Genomic DNA, 27,646 nt, shown 5'->3' on the forward strand with positions numbered 1-27,646 from the left:
CCCCGGGCTTCTGCTGCTGGTGGTGGTGGTGATGGTTTATGTTGGGGGTGGCTACGGGAGCTCGGGCTTGGAGACCTGGGCCTTGCCTGGAGCAGGAGGAGGAGAAGGACGCGGCAGCAGCTGTTGTTGGGCAGGAGGCACCGGGCTGTTGTTGAGCAGGAGGCCCCGTGCCAGGAGGCCTTGCGCAGGAGACCCCACTCTGGGCTGTTGCTGAACAGGGGGGCTCACTCTTCCACAAGGTGCTGTGCAATGCCATGTTAGTTTCCCCATACATCTTGCTTGCATGCTGCTTCTCACGCTCTTCTCTCTACTCCCTGGCTAGTCTTTGCCTCTCGTCTGTTCTCACAGTGGAACCATCTATCACTGGCTTAGTTGATGACTTTATACCAACTGGGGACTGAACAGGACTAACACCACTTTGGTTTTGTCTTTCTTCTGCTAATGCTTGGGCTGCAGCAACCATCTGCTCCCGCAGGCCCTTCAGGGGTGGCAGCGGCGGCTGGGCAAGGGGTGTGGGGGTACGGGGCCGTTGCCCTCCGCCATCTTTGGTCACCCGAGGAGGACTTGATTAACTTTCTTGACTGTTGTCTCCATTTTGGTTAATGACTATGCCAAGGTATTGATAATCCTTGACAAGTTCAATGTCCTCATTGTCAACTTTAAAGATACATAAATCTTCTGTTGTCATTACTTTAGTATTTTTGACATTCATGTGTAGTCTTGCTTTTGTGCTTTCTTATTTAATTTCCAACAGCAAATCATTTCAGGTTTCTGCTAGTAGTATGGTATCGTCTGCATATCTTAAATTATTGATATTTCTCCCTCCAATTTTCACACCTCCTTCATCTTGGTCCAAACCTACTTTCTGTATATGTTCTGCATTAAGCAAATAGGGTGATAAAATACACCCTGTCTCACACCCTTTCCGATGGGGAACCAATCGGTTTCTCCATATTCTGTCCTTACAGTAGCCTCTTGTCCAGAGTATAGGTTGTGCATCAGGACAATTAGATGCTGTGGCACCCCCATTTCTTTTAAAGTATTCCATAGTTTTTCATGATCAACACTGTCAAAGGCTTTGCTGTAATCTCTAAAGCACAGGGTGATTTTCTTCTGAAATTCCTTGGTCCGTTCCATTATCCAACGTATATTTGCAATATGATCTCTGGTGCCTCTTCCCTTTCTAAATCCAGCTTGAATGTCTGGCATTTCTCGCTCCATATATGGTAAGAGCCTTTGTTGTAGAATCTTGAGCATTACTGTACTTGCATGGGATATTAAGGCAATAGTTCGATAATTACTGCATTCCCTGGGATCCCCTTTCTTTGGAATTGGAATATATATTGAACGCTTCCAGTCCCAATTATTTAAAAGTTTGCCTTCCTCAGTATCAACCATCTCAGACCCTATGATTGGTAGGTGAGGCCTTGTTGGTGGTCCTGCTGCTGCGGGCTATCTGGTTGGCATTAATGCATGACAGGGTCTTTTCAGTAGTGGCTCCCTGTTTGTGGGATGCCCTTCCAGTGAGGAGTGTCTGTCTTCATCACCATTAACTTTCAGGGGAAATTTGAAAACATCCCTGTTTACCCAGGCACTTGATGTCTGAAGAGGACAGTTCTCTGCATCCGGAAGATCACTGATAGAATGTTTTTAGCTGTGTTTTAGAATGTTTTAAACTATGTTTTACAATATTTTTAACTGGGTTTTAGAATGTTTTTAATTGTAATCGTGGTTTGGAATGGTTTTAACTGGTTTTAGTAGGCTTTTCTTTCTCTTGTTAAATTGTTTTCTGTTTGCCTCCATAGGCTCCTTCGGGAGGAAGGGCGGGATATAAATTTAATAAATAACAGCAACAACTTAATCTTGAAGGTGGCAGAGAACTCTTTGTTTTTTTCTTCCTGTACAAAAAAAACCTGGTATGTAGGGTAACTTTTCTGTGACATTCACAAGCAGTAAAGTTTCCTACGAGAGCCAGTGTGGTGTAGTGGTTAAGGTGTTGGACTACGACCTGGGAGAACAAGGTTCGAATCCCCACACAGCCATGAAGCTCACTGGGTGACCTTGGGCCAGTCACTGCCTCTCAGCCTCATGAAAACCCTCTTCATAGGGTCGCCATAAGTCGGAATCAACTTGAAGGCAGTACATCCTCCCTCCAAAGTTTCCAACAGCAACAGAGAGGCATCTTCATTGAACAGGGTGCTCATAGGAAGTAATGGAGAAGAACTGGGATCTGTGCCAGAATTTCAAAAGAGAACCCAAATGAGCTTGAATTCTTTATGCTTTTGTTGTGACTGCATGAAGATGATTTCCCTCATCTTTCAGATAAAATTTCTCTCAGGCAACAGTGGCTAAGAGACAGGGCTGTCAGGAAGACGTGGTTGGGTGTGGGGAAGCAGAAATGAACTTTGGCAGGATGAACAGTGTGTTTATTGTAATAGTCTGGGAGATCTTGGTAACCATGCAAAAGCTCTTGCATTAGTCAGGCTCATTTCCTGATAAGTGCTTCAGTTTCCTCTTTAGTTCCTCTTACATTTGAATGAATCCAGAATTTTTAGTGCCAAAATAGACATGATGTCATTGAATGTGCTCCCCCCCCCCCTTACTGCCTCTCAGCTGGGAGGTGGTGCTGACCTTCCTCTTTCTTGTTTACTGGCAGCAAGGCCTGGCACAAATGATGAACAATTGCAAGACTTCTAAATTTGGGACTTTGTATTCATGATCTAGTGCATGCTATATTGATAAAACTACCATTAGGGTCATTCGCAATTATCACCGTGCAGCCATGTCTTAAATTTGCAGCCAAGGGAACATAAAAAAAATCCTGCATACTTTTGTTACAACAGCATAGACTAAAATAAACTTCTAATTGAAGTGTGCCTCTTTCTTTTAAGAATTCAAAAGGGAATGTAATGAAAAAATACTTCGAGCACAGGTAGCTTGCATTCAGCAGAGAGGTAGGCAAGGTGGGAATATGAGAGGTACACATAGACCTTTTGTTCCTCCTAAAGTCTTGTTGGGCAGACAGGATAAGAGGAAAATGGGACTCTGTTGAACTCTGTGAGGATCCGCCCCATGTGGGTACTGTCTGGTGCAGGTAGATTGTGTTCTTAATATTTTTCTCATAATCAATGAAATTTATAGGCCACCTTTTAGAGCATAGCTCTAAATCTAGAAAAAACATTGCAGATTCAGTATTACAAATTTTACACTTGCTATTTCCCATAATTGTGATTCCATAATTTGCACACACTTGATAAATTTTGCTTATGAAATCCTCTATTGAGCTGTACATTGAATGTTTTCCCACTTCCCCACCACCTTTAGTACAACCAACATTCATTTCCCACAGTTCCTAATTATTTTGTTTAATTTCCAGTTTTGGAAAGCTTGGTGTCTAGAACTGAAACGGATTAAGTCTAGATTAGATTTTTGCTAAGAACTTGCTTGTTTGTGATTTATTTTGTGCTGAGGAAAATTCAAAAATTTATTGCAACACCTATAATGAAACACTATGTGCAAATCCAAACATTTGGATTGCACATTGGTAAGAGCAATGCAAGGAGTTGTAGCTACATTGCAGGATTCTTTACAATATTGGGGGAGCCTGGAAATACCTTCTGAAGAGCTCTTGGGACAGAAGAGTAAGATTTATTTTACTTAACTGCCTCTCAGCCTCTGAGGAAGGCAATGGTAAACAACCTCTGAATACCACTTACCATGAAAACTCTATTCATAGTGTTGCCATAAGTTGGGATCGACTTGCAGGGCATCCATTTCATTTTTTTCCAATTGGTTAATATGTGGTCCCCGAACCTGTTTTCATGTGCTAGCACTGCCAGAGCCAGTTGTGACAAGATTACCGAAAGGGCTTGGGTGAAGCTCCAAACCATCCAGTCCTGCCACCAGTATTCTACACGTAGCTAGAATTCATCACAAACAAGCTACCCTGATCCACATAATGGAAGAAGATAGTTGTCTGAGACAAATACCTAGCTGTTGAATGCTATATTCCTCCCCACCCCCAATCTGCAGTTAAATGATACAGAATCCATGCAGCAACAGAACTCGTTAGAGATTTTTGTCCTTTTTCTTTGTTTTGATTTTCCCTGCATGTAAAGCTAGTTTAAATCTATGCAGCTCTTAAGAAATATAGATAAAGACAAATGGAACCTTCAATAAAATCTTTCAGCGTGGAATGCTTCGTTTCTGTGTTCCTGGCAGCTTTTTAAAGGATACTTAGTTCTATTTCCTTCCACCCCAGTTTTCTGTTCTTTCCTTGTCCCTCCTCATCCAGCCACTCAGGCTTTTGTGGCCACTGAGCATGCTTCATCCTCTCTTCTTAGGGTTCCCCCCCCTAATTACTTATTTTCACTTCTGCAAACCTTAGAACTCCCTGAAACATGCTGGTAGCTAAATAGCGAATAGCTAAAATGGATTCATTTTTAAGAAGTTTATTTTTCAGTTAACCTAAACCAACCTTTGTACAACATAAAAACATTGGTCTTTAGCAAAAAATGTCTTAAGACTCCAAAGTGTGCACAGGGCTTCTCCTACATAGCTCTCCTACATAGGGACCACCCTATTTGCTTCAGTGACATCTAACTGAATTTGGAATTCTTAGCCTGCACAGAGCTGTATGGGCGCATTAGAAGTTCTCCGTATATATCAAAGTCACTGGGTTGAGATTACTTAAGGTTGCTGTCTCCTTCTATATCAAAATAAGAGAGAAGGAAGAAAGGTACTTGCCAAAGTAACAATGGTTGAGGTGTTTTTTGTCAGCTGCCTTAGATTTTGAGACAAGGGAAGGTGTAGTCAAAGATTTTGAGTCAGTGGGAGGGCAGAAATCAAACATAGTCTGGATTTCCAGATGAATGTTCTGGAAATGCTCATCCTGCTTTCAGGCTTCCATAGGCATCTGATTGGCCACTATGAGGACAAGATGCTGGACCAGATAGGCCATTGGCCTAATCCAGCAGGCTCTTCTTATGTTCATAAACTGAGAAACAATGATGCGATAACATCCAGAAGAATAACAAAATACATTTCAAAACGGGTGTAGTGAAATGGCTTTTTTTTCTGACCAGCACAAATGGTGGGGATATGGATGTGATACAGAGATTTCCTTCAAAATATTGATATTTCCTTTTAAAATATCCATTAATATCTATTTTTTTCTGAGCAAAAAGCCCCCCCATGGATTGGTAAGAGGTGTCTAGAGGATGAAGAACAAACTCTAATTGATGCTAGCCTGTTACGCTGATGGAATGCTTTTGAATTGGCACCAGTCAACGGATCCCATCCCTAGGATTATGTTGGTTGGTCTATGACAACCAAACCTTTCAAGCCTAGGACACACCTTGAGCTCATTTGAAGACCCACTTTTTAATTTTTTACTTAAATAATACTGCTATTGTGAACTCACCTTATGGCAGGCTGGTCGAAGTCCTATGATGTGTGGGAAGCTGGCAAGTCCTTCCTTTGGTCCAAGTGTTGAGCAAAATCTTTGGTCCCTTCTAATGCAGATTATTTTAAGCTGTGAGGGGTTTTTTATATGTGGCATTGCCATGATGATGCTAAAAATAATTTATCTCTCAAATTGAATGCTATTGGAAAAGAACTGGCAGGAATATTCAGTTGGAATGCTATCAGCAGCATCCAGGTGAAACTGCCTCTTGAAGCAGTGGGATGGCTTCAGTTTGCCAGCTCTAAACGGGCCAATTAAGTAGGGATGTAACTGAATAAAGTTTTGGTCTAATTAAAGAAGTGCAGTGTATTACTCCTTTAATGGATGCATTGTGTTATAGAAAAGGAGCTCCAAACATCTGCATAACATCAGTCAATCACAATTCTTTGTTTTCCCTTTACAGAGTGATCGTCTTCTCATTAAAGGAGGGAGGATAGTCAATGATGATCAGTCCTTCTATGCTGACATTTACATGGAGGATGGTCTTATAAAGTAGGTATAGAGTACCTATATACAGAGTTTCCATATCCTGTTGTTTGGTTTCCTAGTGGTCAAGATATATCCTTTGAGGAGAGGAATGGGATTCCAAGAATTGTTTTGTCCCAGCTTGTATTATGTGTACACTGAACTTTTATTCATATCAAATAGTCTGTGGTTAAGTAATTCACAACACATCAGTGCATTTAAGCTGCCATAGTACTGAGAGACTCTTCACTAAAGAGAACAGATGACAAGTCTAATTAATGTTTGGTTTTTGGCTTGCCTAAAGAATAATAAAAATGACTACTGTGTTTATTACAGTTAAAGATGGTAAATGTCTTCTTTAAAGAAGCTGTGTCTTTAAGATTCTGAGAGATTTTAGGCAAAAAGCTGTGATGTTTTACTTTTTATCTGGCTTCTGGTTGTGTTCATGAAGTTGGGAGTAATAACTCCAGTGGTTAAAGGCTGAAATTGTTCTAGTGTGTAAATACATGCAATTAGGATTAAATCCCAGTGTAGTGAGGTTTGAGCTGTGGGATATATTATAGCCAAGGAACTCAAATGTTCTTTGCCATTAAAATATAAGCAAATACCCAGACTCTTCTGCAGGAAATATTTTTAAAAGCAGCAACAGGAAAATAAAATAATATTTAAGAGAAGGAAATTGTCCAAGTGCTTAAAGCCTTAGGGGAAAAGGCAATTTAGTAACTGCTGGTTTGTTGCCACAAAGACGTTTGGAAAGTAGAATACTCAAAACTCACGAATAATTTTTCAAATGTTGTGAGTTCATTTGATACAGTGATAGGGGATGGAACTTCCTTCTCTTGAGATCCCCAAAAGATGTAGCCTAGCATGAGCTGCCAGCTTTGGTATGTTTGGTGAATGCAGCAGTTGGAATTGCTTCACTTAGGACAGCACACAGTTCTTTGTGTATACAAGGTTGTGTGGGCTTGTTTCTTCCTGTCTTTTTCAAAAACACATTGTGCAATCCAAGCACTCTGGCTTAGAGAAGTGAGTGTTAATGGTATAACATTTATATACACACTCGCTGTAAGCACATAGAGCAGAGAATGGTGCACATATTCAGTAGGACCAATAGAGGAAGCTTTGGGGTGTATATTTATTTATATTTGTATCCCACCTTTCTTTCCATCATACACAACAGAATGCCCATTGTAGCTTACAATTGATAGAATTATTGAAAACATCAAACTTGAAAAGAAAAAGAAAACAGCTAGCAGATAAAAAGAAAATAAATTTACAAAAAGCCTTAGCTCAAAAGTCAGACAAATTCTAAGCCTGCTGGAATAAAATAATATTTACCTGGCATCTAAATGTCACCAGAGAAGAGCCAGCAAATCTCTTGGGACAAGGAGCTCCTCCTCTGCACATCTATCAATTACAGTTCTAGTGACGGGACACAGACCAGGGCCCCACCGGATGATTTGACCGGATCATGCAGGAAAACACATTTGTGTCGCGTTATCTCAAAACAGTTTAGGGCAGGGGTGGGGAGTTGCCAGCATTAACTATCATAAGACTCTGAAACAGGATGTTAAGAGCTCAGGATAGAATAGGGCTGCTGGTGATGTATCTGCTGGTCCGTTTCCTCATGAAGGACCCAAGTTTGGCCCTTCTACTCAGCCAGGCTGGAGCAGCCACAGGGAAAAGGGGAGAATTCCTGCCCACCACCACCACCTTCTGACCTGTCCAGCAAGGCTGTGGATACAGTGGGGAATCCACTGGTTCAGCACTGCTCCAGTCCCAGTAGGGATTGCTGTGTGAGTCTTTCAGGGAAATACAAGATTTAAGCAGGAAGATGGTCTTTCTAGTCCTGCTATAGCACAGTGAATGTGCTGTTAAAAATTCAACACAGGGTGCATAAGGCTATGTCAATAGATGTCCAAATACTTAGCTAATTCCTTGTCAACTCCGAACAAAAGGCTTTTCTTTGCTTTAGAGATCTTTTTTATGTCAGTAGAATTGCCAAACTGGTAAATCCTGAGGACAGTGCAGTAGCTGCGTCCATTGTATTTAGGAGTTCTCATTTTTTGCAACAAGGTATCTTTGCTTTTACTCCTTAAGGACTTGAGGATTGTTTCTGAATATGGAGAAAGGGCTGCTTTTAATAATTTTTGAAAGCCTTTTTATCTCATATATTTTCCCAATAAGAGACAGGTTTTGTTTGTTTTTAAACTTTCAAGGCAAAATTCTCATGCAATTTGTCAGCTGTGAATAGTACGATTGGTACCTTGATTTTCATGGTAATAAACACAGAGCTGGGAGTCTTATCTTTTTTTAGCAGTTTGTTTGATGTTTATTGCAGAGAAGCCTGATCACTTTTTGATTAGAAAATGATAATTACAGATGACTTGGTGAGTCTTATGCATTTTTAATGGTGTGACCAAAGACATTGTACCCAGTAAAGCTGATATTAGCAGACAAGAGGAAGTGCTTCTTCACACATTCAACCTATGGGATTCACTGCCATAACATCTGGTAGAATGCCACTAGCTTAGAGCCAGTGCAGTGCTCTGCGTTTGAACTAGGGAATTGAGGTTCAAATCCCTGCTTAGCTATGACGCTTTAGCTATGACGCTTACTTGATGACCGTAGGCCGTTCTCACTCTCTTGCATGATTGTGGGAATAAAATGGGAGCCCAGGGAGAGGGAGAGAGAGAGAGAGAGAGAGAGAGAGAGAGAGAGAGAGAGATGTAATAAAATTATGCTAATTAATGAAGGATGGGTCTGTGAACACCTGCTGACCATGATAGCTGTGCTAAATGGAACCTCTATGATCAGAGGCAGTGTGCTTCTGAATATTGGATGTTGGGAATAAGCAGGGGATAGCTGTCACCTTCATCCCTTCTAAAGCAAACACCTTCAGAGGTGTCTGTTAGGCTGCTGTTTGACGTAACATGCTGGACTTTGTAAGATCTTCAAAGTTGATGTGATTATGTATGTATTTTACTTGGATACAAAGAAGTACCTCACTTTAAGTGGGAAAATACAAAGCAGCTCTTGAATAAAGGTATCATTGCAAACAATGATATGGGGCACATCTTTCTACAGAGTGTTATGTACATGTTTACTTAACTTTATTTCATGGGTAGTTTTTCAACCTTCTGTGGCCATCCATGTATTTACTGTTACTCTGTCAACTCTTAGAACTGCTTCACAAATGTCAAAACTTTCTATATGAATATTATTTCCATGCAGGAAATAGCTTGTGTATGCTATTTGCCACAGAACACATCATGAGAAGCTTTAGGTGGTTTCTGTGGTATATATATGTGATGAAACAGAAATGGTTGTTAACTGATAGTCTAGATTTTGGGCACATGAAGTTTCCCACATGAAAATGATATTGATGTAAATTGCTTGCTTATATATTTCTATTTTGCCTTTCCAACAATTGGTCCAGGTGACTTACACTGAAACTATATACTAAAAATATCATTACTCTTGAAATTCACACACAATGAAAATCCAATCCATAATGAAACACAAGTCTTTCAATAGCAAAAAATATTTCACAGCTTTGTATAAGCCCAGTAGATGCCTGTATTGTTGGGGGTTTTTAAAGTCTTCACTTGGTGCCTGTACATCTGAAGCCTTGGAGGCACAGCATTCATGGGTGAAAGGACCCTTAGTCAGGCTGAAGCTTGGCTTGCAAATCTTGGGAATTGCTTCTCAGTTTTAAAAACAGGACATTACTATAGTCATGAGAATGTGGAAAACATTTTGCTTAATGTAGCTAATAAAAATTAATAATAAATAAATACTGCTGGCTTGTCTGTCTTTTCATTAACAGGCTTCTTTGTAGTCAGCATGCACAGAACTGGTGGACACTCATCACTGCAGCCTGTCTGGGAATCTGGGTCTCTGCCAAACAGCTGCACAAGTGGCAGGTGGAGGGCACAGTTTGGCATGGTGTTCAGGGATACTGCTAAAACCATTAACCTGCTGCCTTTCCTAGTGATATGGCAAAAGCAGGAAAGGCTGAGCACTCCCTACTAGCCCACAAGTGTCACACTGTTTGCTTAACAGCTACAACGAGGCATGAAAAGACCTGGTTTTCTGTACTTGGGTCTCTACCAAATGTGTGGTACTTCTGGCATTAACATAATAAACGTATTGAGTTAAGGTATTTGGCTTCTTAAATGTGTACTGTTCTGAAGGGCAGGTCCAATCAATGTTTGTGCCTTACATCTGACGAAATGCAGTCTTACATCTTCAAAACTCACACTGTTTGCGAAAGGAAGTATACACATATCTTTGTTCCATTATTGTAATGTGACCCTTATAACCCTTGGTAAATAACTAGTATGTGAGAAAGCTGTACTAAATCTGATGAAACAATTGTCCTATTGTGGAATAAATTGCACTCGGGGGGGTTGTCATTGTAAATGTGTTTGTTTTGCTGCTATTTAATCAGGCAAATTGGAGACAACTTGATAGTCCCCGGAGGAGTGAAGACCATAGAAGCCAATGGCAGAATGGTTATCCCTGGAGGGATTGATGTCCACACTCATTTGCAGATGCCATACAAGGGGATGACAGCAGTGGATGACTTCTTTCAAGGGACAAAAGCAGCCCTGGCGGGTGGGACCACCATGATCAGTAAGTGCAAGGGTGGGTTCTTGGTGCCTACCCAATCAGTGTTCAGTACTTCTAAACATTATCTTCATTATTTATTAGACAGCCAGCATGGTGTAGTGGCTAGAGAGTTGGACTAGAACCTGGGAGACCAGGGTTCAAATCCCAACTCAGCCATGAAGCTTGCTGGGTCACCTTGGGCCAGTCACAGTCTCTCAGCCTAACCTATGTCACAGGTTTGTTGTAAGGAAAAGTGGAGAGAGAGGAGAACCATGTATGTATGAGCTCCTTGAAGGAAAGGTGGAATGTAAAGGTAATAAATAAATGATTGCTACAGAACTTGTTTTTGGTGCAAAATATGGTGCTAGGTATAGATATAATGTTGGAGCTAGTTAGATTAGGATGAGCTTTCTACAGGTGAAAATACAGTTTCTTGAGTATCTTTCTATTTATTTATTTAAAATATTTCTATCCCGCTCTTCTACCCTACAATAGGGCACTCAGGGCGGCCACAATAAAAATGCATACATACATAATAAAATACACAATAAAAACACAAAACATTACAGTAGATTAAAATGCATAAAATACTATTAAAATACATAAAATGCATTATGCACATACGTACATAAAATGCAATCATGCATACGCATGCAAACATGCATGTATATATGTGCATGCACGTATAAAAAAGTGAGACTAAACTTAAGATTTAAAAATGAAGAATAAAAAGCTTAAAATGGTGTCAGGCTGACCCGTCAGTCCAAACCAAGGCTCTCCGGAACGAAATAGTTTTGACAAGTTTCCGGAAGGCCATCAGGGAGGGAGCAAAACAGGCTTCTCGGGGCACGGAATTCCAAAGTCTGGGAGCCACAATTGAAAAGACTTCTGTAGAGCAGGGGTAGCTAGTATGTGCCTTCCAGATGTTGTTGGACCATCTCCCATCAGTCTTAGCCAGCATGGCCAGTGGTCAGTGATGATGATCCATCAACCAGAGTTGTGGTCCACCAGGATCGATAGGGTACCACATCTGTTACCCCTGCTTGTAGAGAGCATATTGAGGGTTATTAAAGAATTTTCAGTATCAGTTCATAGTTCTTGACTTCTATAGTATTTATGTCATTAAAAAGGCACTACCCAGTGCAGATTCAGTGATCATTAGACATGATGAGCTATGCATACTCATTTTTCTTTTTCTAAATGGAAGTAATTTGGAGATAGCTACTAACTTTCTATGACAAACAAACTTCAGTAGAACCTAAAGCCAGATGAAGTGTGTGTTACAAACGTCATGGAAAGCTCTGACTTTATGGGAAAATTTACTGAAGTGTAAGGATTTATGCAATAAACCAAAATAGCTTCATTATTATGATACTGTGGCATTTTATTGAGTGTTATGTTTGCCCCTATATCATAAGTTCACCTCTTGCTCAGAGACCCTTTGGACAATTTAACAAAAGGTCATGGTCAGACCACTTCCTGGTGAAGTTTAGACTTAAGGCTCCAATCCTTCCCTACAGGGGTGGTGGACAGATTAAAGTGGTCCGCCCTTGGAGATTAATAGAATCCACAGGATTGCCCTGGGGGAGTCCCCAGTAGATAGAGCAGGTCACCCTGTTGAAGCCCTTGTCATGCTGTGGAACAGCAAGGCGTGTCAGGCTCTTGACAGGGTTGCCCCGAGTGTCCTCTCTGGCATTTGGAGCCCGCAGCAATTGTAAGTACTCTTGGATGAAACAGATTATCTTGACCCATCCCAGTCTAGGTTCAGGCCTGGTTATGGGACTGAATTGGCCTTGGTCGCCTTGATGGATGACCTTTATCGGGAGAAGGACAGGGGGAGTGCAACCTTGTTATTCTTACTTGATCTCTTAGCAGCTTTTGATACCATTGCCCATGGTATCCTTGTGGGCCGACTTGGTGAGATGGGTATTGGAGGCACTGTTTTACAGTGGTTCTGATCCTATCTCCAGGGTCATTTTCAAAGAATAACATTGAGTGATTGTCTTTCGGCCCCCTGGCAGTTATGCTGCAGGGTGCCGCAGGGTACCCTCTTTCCCCCCTTGCTGTTTAACATCTATATGAAGCCCTTGGGAGCAGTCATCAGGAGATTTGGGGCGAGATGTTAGCAGTATGCTGATGATACCCAGCTCTATTTCTCTATAACATCTGAATCGGGAGAGGCTGTGCAATTCCTGGACCGCTGCTTGGACTCAGTGGTGGGCTGGATGAGGGCAATAAACTGACTCTGAATCCTAGCAAGACAGAGGTACTGTGGGTTAGTGGTTCCCGAGTTTGGATAATTGGTCAGTTGCTTGCTTTGGATGGGGTCGTACTCCCTCTGAAAGAGCAGCTTCATAGTCTGAAGGTGCTCCTAGATCCATCTTTGTCACTAGAGGCCCAGGTGACCTTAGTGGCTAGGAGTGCCTTTTACCAGCTTCAGCTGGTAAGACAGCTGCGGCCGTTTCTAGACCGGGATAGCCTGACCATTGTTGTCCACACACTGGTAACCTCCAGTCTAGATTACTGTAATGCGCTCTATGTGGGGCTGCCCTTGAGGTTGATCCAGAAGTTGCAGCTGGTGTAAAATGCGGCGGCGAGACTGCTCACTGGGGCAGGGTATTGCCAACATGTCACCCTGCTGCTGAAAGAATTGCACTGGCTGCCCATTTGCTACCGGGCCAAGTTTAAAGTTCTGGTTTTGGTGTACAAAGCCCTATACAGCTCGGGACCAGGATACCTGAAAGACCATCTTACCCCTTATATACCCAGTCGATCACTGCACTCTGCAGGTGAGGGCCTCCTGCAGATACCATCTTATCAGGAGGTCCGTTCTGCACAACATAGGAAACGGACCTTTAGTGTGGTGGCACCTACCCTGTGGAATTCCCTACCCTTAAATATTAGACAGGCACTATCTCTGTTATCTTTTCAGCACCTTCTGAAGACTTTCCTCTTTCAACAAGCCTTTTAAGTGGAGACCTATCCCAGTCTGCGTCTGTGTTGGAATTGCTTTTTAATATGTTCTTAAACCTTTTTAAAATGTTTTTAATCTTAGATGTTTTGAAAGCTTTTTTTAAGTAGCTGTTTTGAAGGTGTTTTGTTTTAATGTCTTTTAAAGTTTGTTTTTATGATGTTTTAATGTTTTTGGTGCTTTTGTTTGCCGTCCTGGGCTCCTGCTGGGAGGAAGGGCGGTTTATAAATAATAATAATAATAAAGGATAAATATGCACAAAAATGTGATTCTCCTTTTTTAAAAAAATAGCACATCCTTTCAAAGCATGTCTCAGAAGAAGAACAAACCAATTTCTCACCATCCCTCAGAAGTAAACTACAATGGTAGTGGAATGTGAATCTAGTTCATTGCATAACGCTGCTGCAGTTCTTTTGGCTTATTGAGTCATGAATTCATAGGACAAGTTACAAGTGTAAATGCAGCTGGCTGAAAATGCTTTTCTTCTTGCTCTTTTATTTTTATTTATTTATTTATTTATTGGTTGAAAAAAACAAACAAACCCTGCAGTGTCTGCCGCAGTGTCTATTGCATGAAAGAACTGCAGTAGAAATTGAGGATTACATCGGGGCAATAAAAAGGTACATTAGGCTGCATCTTAGGAAGATACATGTTCGTGGGTTGTTTTTTTTAATGAATAGTAGTGAGGGAAATGAGATGAGTTGACCTGCTACTTCGGGCTCACTTCTCAGCAAATGCCTGTTAAAAGCACCTGGTACAGCGCCAGAAGCTATTAATCCAAAGCTCAGTGCCTTACTTTTTTATCCTCCTTCTGGTAAATGTACCCTAGACATTTCTGAGAAATTACAGGCAGTAAGATGAGACATGCTGTCTTGGCTCACTTGCTATACAGAATTGTCAAATATGGTAGATGCTCCTGATCTGAAAATGCCAGGACAGTGACTCTTCTCCTTAGTTCTAAAATATTCCTAACTGAAATCTCTTTGCTTCTTCTTACCCTAGATTCCTGGCCATTAACTAGGCTGCCCAACAAGTCCACTCTACCCATATAAATATTCTTCTCAGATGTTTTGCACAATGTGCTCTGTCAGAAAAATCAACATTGAGATAATGTTGAATCTGTTCATCAGGAGTTGAAAACAGTGCCCCAAATGGTATAGTGATTGAGGCTTTGAAAAAGTGCTTAGTATCTGGTTTCTGTGGTGCTTTGAGCCAGATTAGAATCGTTGATCATTTTGCTAGAAGACAGCCTATTTTTTGAAGGATCCATGGAGCTGGACAGTGGGAGGGCAGCAGTCCTTTGGATATAGAAGACATAATTGTCTAGTGGGAACTGCATAAGAAATTCATTCTCTACTACAGCTTGCTGCCTTTGTTCACAGTTGATCATGTTGTCCCTGAGCCAGAGTCCGGCCTCATAGAAGCATATGAGAAGTGGCGAGAGTGGGCTGATGGGAAGGCTTGCTGTGATTACTCCCTGCACGTGGACATCACCCATTGGAATGACAGTGTCAGACAGGAAGTGCAGACACTCATCAAAGAAAAAGGTTTGTCGGTACCAAAAGCCAGTCCTTTGTCTTTCCGCATTCAAATCGCGTGATAGAATCTATAATTCTGTCTTAGATCTGTGTGGTAAGATTTGTTGGGTCCACCCACAGTTTCATACTGTCTCCTTTGGATGATATATAATTGTTCCCCAGTTGTGTGAGTTGTCACTCTGTGAGTCTGCATTAAGTGCAATTTTTGCAACCATCCCTGTACTTACATTCTACATTTATTTAGAGCTCTTCACAAACACATTGGCCTCATTTTAAAGAGCCTTCAGTTCATTATAATGAGAGCAAAAGTATTGTTCTGGGTATGGTGATTGTTGGCATGAAAACATAAGAATCTTTTAATGGACACTTGCATCCCATTCCCGTAAGATTCAGCTGCTGGCCAGGAACAGGAATATATCCACTGGAGCTCCAATGTAGTATCTTTTTTAAAAATGGTCTAACTAATTAGCTGTGCATTTTGCACTAACAAGTTCTATGTGATGATGATCAGGTAGTGTAGAAAATAGTTTATAAAGCGTAGTGTTAATGCTGTTTGGTATTATACTAGTTAATGCAATGCTAACTAATCTTCATTAGATAACTGGCTGAATTTCCTTTTGCGTGCTTTCTTCCAGCCTCCTAAATAATTATGGTCCAGAGGGTCTCGTATCATCTTTGTTAGATTTCTAAAAGGAGTACTCTGAAGGAAGGCCACAAGCCCAATAAATATTTTCTTTTCACTTCTTGTGTTTGAAGTTTATTCTGCTGGTTAACAAAACCCGTCTTGTATAGTCAACTAGTTGACAGATTGATATTGCCTTGTTCATGCTTTTTAACTATAGCATTGATTTATTATAATTCCCATCATAATTGGATAACTTCTGTCTTTGTGTGAAAATGTAATAAACCATGGCAGCATGCAGACAGCCCTACTCCTGCTAATATTTCCAGGGCGTGCTCAATGTCTTAAGCTTTTGACTGCTTTTAAGATTCAGCAGTGCTGTGGCTAGATAACGTGGTCAGAAAATCAACTAATAGAACAATAAAGAGAAAGCTTTTCTTTGCTGCTGGCTCTTGCCAAAGATTCTTATTCCATTACATGACTAGTGGAATACAGATTTAGAATGACATGAATTGGAGAATAAAATCTTATTTGTCAACTTTTGTTCTTATATAATCTTCCTTTTCTTTAGGAGTTAACTCTTTCATGGTTTACATGGCCTATAAAGATTTGTACCAGATGTCAAATACAGAGGTAAGAACTAAGCTGTTCCCTTGTGCTATATGCATAGTTTATCAGTCTTTTTTCAGGGTTTATACTGTGTTGTAATTTGTGGTTTTGAGCCTCCTTGGTGGCCTCGTGTGGGGCTAAAAGGCAGGATAGAAACTATCTTACAAATAAAAAGGCGATCCTGGACTCATTGGTTTGTGACAACTACCATCTGATCACAAATACCCCCATTTTGGGAAGGTGATTAAGAGTGGTGTTGCAGGACAGTTGCAAGCATTCTTGTATGAAACCGATTATCTTTACCCATTCCAATCCATATTCAGGCCAGGTTTTGGGACTGAATTGACACTGGTCACCCTGATGGATGACCTTTATTGAGAGGAGTGTAGCCCTATTATTCTTGCTTCATCTCTTAGTGGCTTTTCATACCATTGACCAGGGTATCTACCTAAACCACTTTGGTGAGATAGGTATGAGGGGCATAGTTTTACAGTGGTTCCGGTGTCTGTTTCACTGAATGGTGTTGTGTGATTATCTCTCAACCCCCTGGTCCTTGTTCTCTGGGGTGCAGCTGCATACAACCTTGTCCTCAATGCAATTTATCATTTATATTGAAGGGTGGGGAACTAGATCTTGGTGGTGGGCCAGATCCTTATCTCCACACATCCCTGCAGGCCAAATTTGACAAATGGGAACCGCCACCCACCTGTCAGTCACCTGACATCAGGTTGCCTATTTTTGCCTGTGCAGGCAAAAAAGCACTGTGCCTGCAAAGCTCCTTTCCTCAAAGCCCCACCTTTATCTGCCCCACACCTGAAGTTATATATGATGTCAAGTGTAGGGCTGGTGGGTATGGCTTGGCCAAAACGGCCTCGGGGGCCAAATGAAGAGGCCTGGATTTCCCACCCCTGATCTATATGAAGCTGTTGGCAGAGGCTATTAGGAGAATTAGGGCAAGGTATAATTCAGATACTGATTATACTCAGCTGTGTTTCTCTGTAACATCTGATTCAGGAGAATCCGTGCAGGCCAGTGTCTGGACTCAGTAGAGATCTAGATGAGGCCAACAAACAGTCTGAATCTTGGTAACATGGAAGCGCTGTGGGTGGGCAGTTCCTCACTCTGAATAATTGGTTGATTGCCTGCTTTGAACCGTCATATGCCCCCTGAAGGAGCAGGTTTGCAGCCTGGGGGTGTTTCTGGATCATTAAAGGCCCAGGTAACATCAATGACAGGGAGTGCTAGCTTCATCTGATAAGAGGGCTATGGTCATTTCTGGACTGGGATAGCCTGATCATTGTCATCCATACACTAGCAACTTCCAGAATAGGTTACTGCAATGGGCTCTGTGCCTGATGTTGGCCTTGAAGCCACAGCTAGTGAAGAATGGAGCTACTACAAAATACAGGGCATTGTCATAATGTTAGGCTGCTGCTGAAAAACTTTGAGCTAATTAGCTACTTGGCTAAGTTCAAATTGCTGGCATTAGTGTACAGAGCCTTATACAGCCTGAGGCCAGGATACATGAAAGCTTGTCTCATCCTTGAGCACTTATTGTCTTTTTGGCACCTGTCGAAGATCTTTCTCTTCCAACAAGTTTTTTAAGTGGAAATTTTTATCCCAGTCTATATCTGCATTGGGCTAGAAATTGTATTTGTGTAAGTTTTTATTGTTGATGTTTTGTATTATTAAATCACTTTGAGATGTTTTCTGGAAAGGGATTCATAAATTAATTAAATAAATAAAGTTTGATTACGGTAGGATGTAGTCCTGGATGTAGAGCAGCCTTTGAAGATTTTACCTTCTAATTTGCAGCCACAGTTCATGGAATACAGACACGTTAATGGTGATCAGTTAATCTGCATGTTCTGAGGCAGTATACCTCTGACAGCCAGATGGTGGGGACGACTGTTGCCTGAATGCCCATTTGTGGACTTTGAGAGGCATCTGGCTGGCTTCTGTTAGAAACAGAGTGCTGTACTGGATGAAACTTTGGTCTTCTCCAGCAGGGCAGTTCTTGTATTCTTGCTTGGTTTTATATTATCTATAAATTACAATCCAGGAAGAAGTAACTTGACTGAACCCTGGGTGTGTTGCTGGGGAATTCACTAACTACATTTTTGAATTTTGGGGGTGGGGGCCTATGAGTGTATCTTTTGTAGATCTGCTGATTACATGGAATGGTGCTAGTAAATACATGATGCAGTCATTCTGTGGGACCCTTGAAAGAAAGAAAGAGATGAAGATTATGATGACAGAGCTCTGTATATTTATCATAGTAGAAAAGGCTTGTTTGACAGAAAGCTATGACTACTCGTACTGAAACTTGCTGAGCTGAATAAACTTAGAGGGAGGGAACAGCTTTGGACAGGCAATTTTTGTTGCTGAGAGGACTGCTTGGATAAATGAACTTACTGCCCAGCAATCTGATATACACCATTATTTAAAGTTTGATTTTCTCAATCCCTTAGTAAATGTGTATGACTGCACAGTCTACCTTACAGTCTTCAAGGCTATTTTGTCTTTCCATAACCTTTGTTTAGATGCAAATATTTAAAAGCATATTTCTGCACCACTCTTCCCCCCACCCCGAGTCAGTCTCTCTGCACCATCTGAATTGGAAGGGACCATCAGGGTGCTAGATCAGTATTTGGAGGCTGTGATGGGCTGGATGTGGATTCAGATAAGACAGAGGGGTTATGCAATCTTTCTTGGGTCTGAGAGGTGGCGAAAACCACTGGAAAGTGGGGCTCTACTGTATTCCAGCCACCGTGCTCCACCTGACAGCAATCAGCTGTAGCATGGGGAGCTCCAGCTGCCGTGCTCCACCTGACAGCGATCAGCTGCAGCTCGCGAGCTCCCCGCTCTACAGCTGATTGCGTGCTCCAGCTGAAGAGCTGTAGCATGCAATCAGCTGTAGCGTGGGGAGCTCCAGCTGCCGTGCTCCAGCTAACAGCAATCTGCTGTAGCATGTGAGCTCCCTGCACTACAGCTGATCGTGTGCTACAGCTGATCGCTGTCAGCTGGAGCGCAGCGGCTGGAGCTCACACTACAGCTGATGGTGCGCTACAGCTCATCAGCTGTAGCGTGTGATCAGCTGTAGCGCAGGGAACTCGCACACTACAGCTGATTGCTGTCAGCTGGAGTGTGGCGTCTGGAGCTCCCCATGCTACAGCTGATCGCTGTCAGCTGGAGCATGGTGGCTAGAATACAGTAGGGTCCCACTTTCCAGCGATTTTTGCTTTTCAGCAGGGTCCTGGAACGTAACCTGCAGATTAGTAGGGCCCTACTGTACTGTGTCCAGTTCTGGACATTACACTTTAAGAAGGGTGCAGACAAACTGAAACAGGTTAGGAGGAGAGCAACAAGGATGATCAAGAGACTGGACACAAATCCCTATGAGGAGAGACTGAAAGAACTAGGCATGTTTACCCTGGAGAAGACTGAGGGGAGATATGATAGCACTCTTCAAGTACTTGAAAGGTTGTAACACGGGGGAGTGCCAGGATCTCTTCTCAATCATTCCAGAGTGCAGGATACAGAATAATGGGCTCAAGTTAAAGGAAGGAACATCAGGAAAAACTTCCTAACTGTTAGAGCCGTACAACAGTGGAACCAATTACCTAAGGAGGTGATGGGCTCTCCAACACTGGAGGCATTCAAGAGGCAGCTGGACAGCCATCTGTCGGGTATGCTTAAGATTCCTGCATTGAGCAGGAGGTTGGACTGGATGGCCTAATAGGCCCCTTCCAACTCGACTATTCTGTGATTCTTTGAGCAGGAGCATAGCTTAAGGTTACTTCTAGAACCAACATTGTCACTGGGAGTCCATATGGTCTTGTGTCTAGGAGTGCTTATTTCCAGTTATGGAGCTGTCCTTGAACTTGGTTCAGAAGTTTCAACTGATCCAGCATGCAGAGGCCAGATTACTGACTGAGGTGACATATTGAACACATATAACTCCTGTTCTCATGACAGATGCTCTTGGAGGTCACTGATTCATAGAGTTGCCATAAGTTGTAATCGACTTGAAGGCACATAACAACAGACTCCTGTTCTAAAGCTGGTGCCCTGGGTGCCAGTTTATTTCCAGACTCAATTCAGGTGCTCATATTTGTGTTTGTTGTTATATGCCTTCAAGTCGATTATGATTTATGGCAACCCTATGAATCAGTGACCACTGTGACGTCCTTCCCTGGCACCACCTGTGTCGCTCTCACTCGTGGCTACCAGCAGTCAGGATCGTCGTGTTTATTTTTACCTCTCTCCGCTCTAGCACAGATCTTAAAAGATCCCCCTGCTAGGCCACACTACCCAACACTCTGTGTATCTAATATAACCTCTAGACCAGTGGTTCCCAATCTTTATGAGCACGGGACCCCCTTTATAAGCTGAAAAAAAATTGTGACCCCCCTCTCCCCAGGGAGACAGACTGGCTGCCAGGAAGGTAGGGGGAAAGCAGCCTTTCTTTGCAGGCTTGCTTCTTTTTGCTTCACAAAAAGCCCCTTCCTCTCATTCTAAGTAAGGGTGTTGCCAGTAGCAGCAGTGCGAGGAGATGGGAATCAGTGATAGTAATCCCCCTTCTTCCTGGTAGCTTCACCCTCAGCCTCCTTTGGCATCTGCCATGTATTTTATAGGCAGATGCCTGCCCTTAGTGCACCTGAAAGACGCTCTGGAGCTTCAGAAAAGGCCTCCCCTCTTGTTTGGAGCAAGGGGGAGGTGTCATCTGCAGTAGCAGTGGAAAGCAGACAGTGTAGAGGGAGTGAAGACTTTTTTTAAAAAAATTAATAAATAATTCATTTCTTTACTGTTCACGGCCCCCTCTGGATTACTTTGCCGCCCCCCTGGGGGTTCCGGCCCCCAGGTTGGGAACCACTTCTCTAGACTGTGCCTTAGTCTCTTCCTAGTTATTTTGATACCTTGTGTCTGTGTGTATAGGTAATTCCCAACTCCCCTGAAGCCTCTTGCCTATGAAGCTCACAGCTCTGGGTTGCTCTGTCGTATTGGATGTTGATACAATGTCTCTTCCTTCACCGCTGCCACCATTCGATACTATTTCTTCTTCAGTCTTGGTTACTCTGCCTCCCCCCTGGTCTGTGCACTCCAGCTGAGGAGTCAGGCTTTAAGTAAACCAAGCAAATATTTATTGATAACACTAAGAATAACAAGATTACTTATAGATTTCATTGACAAGCATATGGTTTCATATATGTTTCTCTTATGTTCCTGATTCCTACTATTTGCATCAGAACTCTCAATCCAATATCTCAACAGCCACCTCTTACTCTCCACATCAACCTCCCTGTCCACAACCACCCTGTCCAACCCCCACCGTCCAACACTCACCCCCACTCAACTGTCATCCTCTCATTTATACCTTCAGCCATTCAAACACACAGCCAATCATCATCCAGCATTCTACAGCCCATGTACTCCCCCTTCTCACTCACTCCACTTACCATATTTCCTATAATAAACCTGCACTTACCATATATACATTACATTCACATATAGGAACATCACAACCACCAAGAGCATCTGTCATGAACCACCCTGCTCAGATCTTGTAAGTTCAGGTCTGTGGCTTCCTTTATGGAATCAAGCCATCTCTTGTTGGTCTTCCTCTTTTTTGACTCCCTTCTGTTTTTCCCAGCATTATTGTCTTTCCTAGTGAATCATGTCTTCTCATGATGTGTCCAAAGTATGATAACCTCAGCTTCATCATTTCAGCTTCTAATGATAGTACCGGTTTATTTTGTTTTAACACCCAGTTAATAGTCTTTTTCGCAGTCCATGTTATCCACAAAGCTCTCCTCCAACACCACATTTCAAATGAGTTGGTTTTCACTTATCCACTTTTTTACTGTCCATCTTTCACATTCATAAATAGAGATCAGGAATACCATGGTCTGTATGATCCTGACTTTAGTGTTCAGTGATATATCTTTGCATAGGAGGACCTTTTCTAGTTCTCTCATAGCTGCCCTCCCCAGTCCTAGCCTTCTGATTTCTTGACTATTCTCTCCATTCTGGTTAAGGTCTGTGCCAAGGTATTGAAAATCCATGACAAGTTCAATGTCCTCGTTGTCAACTTTAAAGTTACATCAATCTTCTCTTGTCATTACTTTAGTTGTCTTAACATTCAGTTGTAGTCCGGCTTTTGTGCTTTCCTCTTTAACTTTCATCAGTATTCGTTTCAAATCATTACTGGTTTCTGCTAGTAGTATGGTACTGTCTGCATATCTTAAATTATTGATATTTCTCCTTCCAATGTTCACACTTCCTTCATCTTGGTCCAACCCACTTTCCGTATGATATGTTCTGCGTATAGATTAAACAAATAGGATGATAAAATATACCCCTGTCTCACACCCTTTCCAATGGGGAACCAATCGGTTTCTCCATATTCTGGCCTTACAGTAGCCTCTTGTCCAGAGTATAGGTTGCGCATCAGGACAATCAGATGCTCTGGCACCCCCATTTCTTTTAATGCATTCCATAGTTTTTCATGATCTACACAGTCAAAGGCTTTGCTGTAGTCTATAAAGCACAGGGTGATTTTCTTCTGAAATTCCTTGGTCCGTTCCATTATCCAACGTATGTTTGCGATATGATCTCTGGTGCCTCTTCCTTTTCTAAATCCAGCTTGGACATCTGGCATTTCTCACTCCATGTATGATAAGAGCCTTTGTTGTAGAATCTTGAGCATTACTTTACTTGCATGGGATTTTAAGGCAATAGTTCAGTAATTACTGCATTCCCTGGGATCCCCTTTCTTTGGATTTGGGATATATATAGAACGCTTCCAGTCTGTGGGCCATTGTTTAGTTTTCCATATTTCTTGACAGATTTTTGTCAAAATTTGGACAGATTCAGTCTCAGTAGCTTGTAGCAACTCTATTGGTATGCCATCCGTTTCTGGTGGTTTGTTTCGTCCAAGTATTTTAAGAGCAGCTTTTACCTCACATTCTAAAATTTCTGGTTCTTCTGGTTATTTGTGTTTAAAACACTAAATAACTTGGGCTTCAAATATCTCAAAGATCATCTCCTTCCCTACAGACCATCTCAGGTGTTAGGATCAGTAGAGGAGGCCTTTTTGAAGTTCCACCACCATTGACAGTTCAAAGAGTTGTGACCTAGGAGAGGATGTGCCCTATAGTAGCCCCAAAATTGTGGAAGCATCTCCCTACAGAATTGCATCCATCGTTATCATGATCATTCAGCTTTTGTCGTATGCTGAAGACTCTCCTCTTTACCTTGGCCTTTGACAATTGAAAAGTATTTGCAACCTACCTGAAAACTATAAATTGACTTGATGATTGTTAGTTGGTTTTATTTTGTGTTAAAATGTGTTGTGTTGTTGTAACTTGCCCTATGACCTTATGATGAAGGGTGGGTAAGAAATCTAACAAATAATAATTATTTCAGAGATAAGCTTTAAAATATGATGGCAAGTATTCCTGCCCTTGGTGGGAAACAATTCACTTACCCTCAGAAGATGAACTTTGCAATTCTTTTTGGTAATATTGTTTTGCTGTTTAAATATTTTGCAAGTTGCTTTAAACCAGGAAGGGTACCTGATAAATATAGTAAGGAAATAACATGAATTCTCAAAAATGACATTCATGATCACAGTAGCACAGTTCTGGCATTTGCGGTGGGCTGCTGCTACTGTGCTACCCTCCCAGCTGTGTTTCCATTCACTGGGACTTGGATGGGGCAGGGTGAGGGTGAGGGTGGGGAACCCTGTGCTTCTCCTGCCTGTTCCCCATCTGGTCCCTATGAGCAGCAGCAGCACCACTGCCAAGAGGGTGGCACAATGTCTGATTATGAGACAACACTACATGTAAGTGTCAGGATCATAGGCTTCAACCAGTAGTCCTTTGACATGGACACCCAGTTCTTTTCCCCTTTGATAAACTTAGCTAACAATTGGCTTTGAACTGTCAGCCCTTTCAAAGTCCTGTGCTAAACAATAAAATAAAGAAAACTGTTCTTGTCAGAAACGGACAAATAAAAAATAACTGCCTGGTTAGGCTGACTTCTTGTTAATTTCTCTTTTTCAGCTATATGAGATACTGAGTTTCTTGGGAGATCTTGGCGCTGTAGCTCAAGTTCATGCTGAAAATGGAGATATCATTGCACAGGTGATGTTGTCTTCTCTGTGACCAAAACACATGTTGTAACCAAAAATAATGTAAGACAATGTCCCGGTGGAAGAGTGCCATACGGCACATTATACAGGTATATTCGGAGAGTATTGGTCAGGTGGGTCCTCAGAGCCCAGTGAGGTAGAGATCATAAATGCTTGAATTAAGTTTTGATACCTTAGTTGGAAGTTCTACCTAGTTAAGTAGAACTATGCAGTCTGAACATCGACCGGCTTATGTCTTCTAATTAATCAGCAGAGCTGACAACAAACAAAACTTTGGGACTTAGTTGTAAGCACATATGCTACCCAGATGACCAGTTTGATCCTTCCTGGGTTCTGCAGATATGAATCAACTACTTGAAATCTTGGTTGCAGCACTACAATTTTAGTACTGTTGTTTTGTCCCACAATTGGTTTTATTAATGATAACTTATGTAAAAGCGTAATCAATTAAAAAAAGCTTTTAATCAGTTGACAACCCTAGCTATAGAAAATACAGCCACAGCCATTCCTGGATTGAGATAGCCATGCTCTGGTAACCTTGCATTTAGACGATGAAGCTCCCTGGGTGACCTTGGGCCAGTCACTGCCTCTCAGCCTCAGAGGAAGGCAATGGTAAAACCACCTCTGAATACCACTTACCATGAAAACCCTATTCATATTCGGAATTGATTTGAAGGCAGTCCATTTCCATTTCAATTCACTCTACATAAGGCATTTAGAATACTGTAATATACTCCACTGAGACTGCTACCTTTGAAGACAGTCTGAAAGCTGCAGCTAGTGCAGCATAGGGCCACCAGCCTGGTGAGTGGTGTATTTAATTGAAATCATACAACACCAGTCCTGTGTAAACCTCACTGGCTACCCATATGCTTTCAGACCATATTCAAAGTTTTGATGTTGACATATAAAGCCCTGAATGACCTGGGTCCCAAATACTTGAAGGAGTACATCTCTCAGTATCTGCTGGCCCGAGCTGTAAGATCTGCTGGGGAGGACCTTCTCATGGTCCTGCAAGTCGGCCCATCCCATTGTGCACACACATGGGATAGGGTCTTACTGGTCATGGCACCCTCTCTGTGGAGTTCCTCCCTCGGAGGTGCAGTTGTCATCCTCAGTAGTGAGTTTTTGCCATCAATCGAAAATGCATTTGTTCACCCAGATCTTTGAGACCAATTGAGGGCTTTAGGGTAAGCTTTCTGCTGCTCTACTCTATTGATGGATCAATACAATTTCCTTTTAAATGTTATGGCTTTATATTTTAATCTTTTATTCCATTTTTATTGTATTTTGTAAACCACCCTGGACCCTGTTGATGAAGAACATTTTTAAAACTGACTAAATAAATAAAATCTGGCAAGTATTATAACTGCGATCCCATCTTCATCTTGTATATTTATTTTATTTTCAGTGTAACCTACCCACTAAATTTCAATTACATGTTTGTTCTGTTTAAAATAGAAGAAAGTAAGAGTAGGAGAAGCAGATGGGGAATGAAGCAGGTTCAGATTTGCTTATTAATAAACATTCTTGAATTCGATCAGTTTCTTAACTGCATTGTGCTTATATTCTTTAGGAGCAAGCTAGAATGCTGGAGATGGGAATAACTGGCCCAGAGGGCCATGTGCTTAGTAGGCCAGAAGAGGTAAGATATGATTGATGTTTGGACAGTTCGTTTCAGTTGCACACTAGATTTTTCAACACAAATAGAAAACCCACACTCTGTAGTAGATGGTGCAAGTTCCCAGTGCCAACACAAAGCAGTGCAATTCCAAAAGAAATCCACAGGTCCTGGGTAAACTGTGCATTCTATATCATATTCCTAAAGCATTCATTTTTGACAGATGGTTCTGAGCTATAAGAATTGTAGTCCTGAGAAACATGGCAGTGAAAATTAGGGTAATTAAAAGCATTCACTAATGATGCATCTCTGTTGTAAAGAAATTTGCCAGTTTCTCATTTCTGCTTAAGGACTATGATTTGTTAAAGTCAAGACGTGTTCAGCAGTTACAAGTTGGAGTAGAGGATTTCCTATTGTTGAACTGATGTCAAGATGCTAATTGGATTGCAGCTAATATTAGCATCTGGGCTTTCTATTATTTGGCCTATTTACCACATACTTTTCACTTTAAGGCTGATTTTTAAACTATCATTTTGCAGTAACAAGTTGTTTTTCAACACCGTTCACAAACTCTTAGCTCTCCCGTCAGGGCTGGCCATGATGGTTCTGCAGCACTACATGGAAAGGAAATTACATTGTATAAATAGCAGATATAACTTTATACCGGAAAGGAGCTGGAATGGTAGGAGAATTACATTTCCACATAATACTTCCATTACTATAATTGTCTTTAAATAGGAAGGTCAGTGTGTCTTATATACTAACATGCTTCTACAGCTGGTTTTGGAAGAAGTTACCTTTCAATCATCTTGGTAGGGTGTTACACATTTTCTTTGCTTATTATATTTTTATAGTTGGTTTTGAGGATTTTGGAGAGAAAGGACAGGAATTCTGAAACTTATATAAGTTGTTTGCCCAGGCAGCTGTCCCACGTCTGTATAGTGCTGTTGCTGTTCTAGGGTTGCTGGACTTTGTGGACAACTTCATTACTCCTGGCTCAGACCTATCTGTGGGGAGAATTATGTGTTAACCACACACATGATTTCCTTAATGCACATCCTAATGGCACATGTGGTATGGGTTTTGGGCTGCAAGTCTCAGTCATTACCAAATATTTGCAGCCATGTGGAAAACACACCACTTTGGTTATCCGGAATGCTGCACAAAATAGCCATAAATATTCAAGAATATATTATTTGAGATAGCTTTCAAATTCCAGGAAAAAGCTGCTCTATAATCGAGGGAAGTCTTTCTAGTGTGTAATTGAAAAGTAGTATGGGAGACTCTCTGTAGTGTAGACCAGAGGGGTGCAATCTGTGGCCCTTCAAATCTAGGGCTCTAACTCCCGTCAGCCTTGGTGTACATCTTAATTGCATATTTCCTCAAGATTGAAAGCCGAGATGATGCACATCTAAAACTCCCTCTTTTTTTAAGGATATAAGACCTATCTACACTGCAACATACTACTGCACAAGTTGTACATTGTTGGCTTGCAGGACTTTTAGTGTTTTTATATCTTATTGTTTGATTTTAAAATGGCTTTCAAATTTGTAAGCAAGTATCTTGGTGAACACAACACTAGTCTCC

General features: G+C 41.6%; 1 protein-coding gene across 3 annotated transcripts in view; it reads left to right on the top strand.

Annotated features, from left to right (window-relative positions):
* Nucleotides 1–27,646, top strand: part of DPYSL3 (dihydropyrimidinase like 3) — a 122,175-nt gene that overhangs the window by 73,913 nt on the left and 20,616 nt on the right. For all 3 annotated transcript variants that reach the window (XM_061616932.1, XM_061616934.1, XM_061616933.1), the window contains exons 2-7: nucleotides 5,868–5,956; nucleotides 10,383–10,567; nucleotides 14,897–15,061; nucleotides 16,246–16,307; nucleotides 24,350–24,430; nucleotides 26,015–26,083. In XM_061616932.1, the coding sequence (XP_061472916.1) occupies nucleotides 5,868–5,956; nucleotides 10,383–10,567; nucleotides 14,897–15,061; nucleotides 16,246–16,307; nucleotides 24,350–24,430; nucleotides 26,015–26,083 (651 nt within the window). The remainder of the gene's footprint in view (nucleotides 1–5,867; nucleotides 5,957–10,382; nucleotides 10,568–14,896; nucleotides 15,062–16,245; nucleotides 16,308–24,349; nucleotides 24,431–26,014; nucleotides 26,084–27,646) is intronic.

Source organism: Rhineura floridana, chromosome 3, assembly GCF_030035675.1.
Source record: "Rhineura floridana isolate rRhiFlo1 chromosome 3, rRhiFlo1.hap2, whole genome shotgun sequence".
NCBI classification, from domain to species: domain Eukaryota; kingdom Metazoa; phylum Chordata; class Lepidosauria; order Squamata; family Rhineuridae; genus Rhineura; species Rhineura floridana.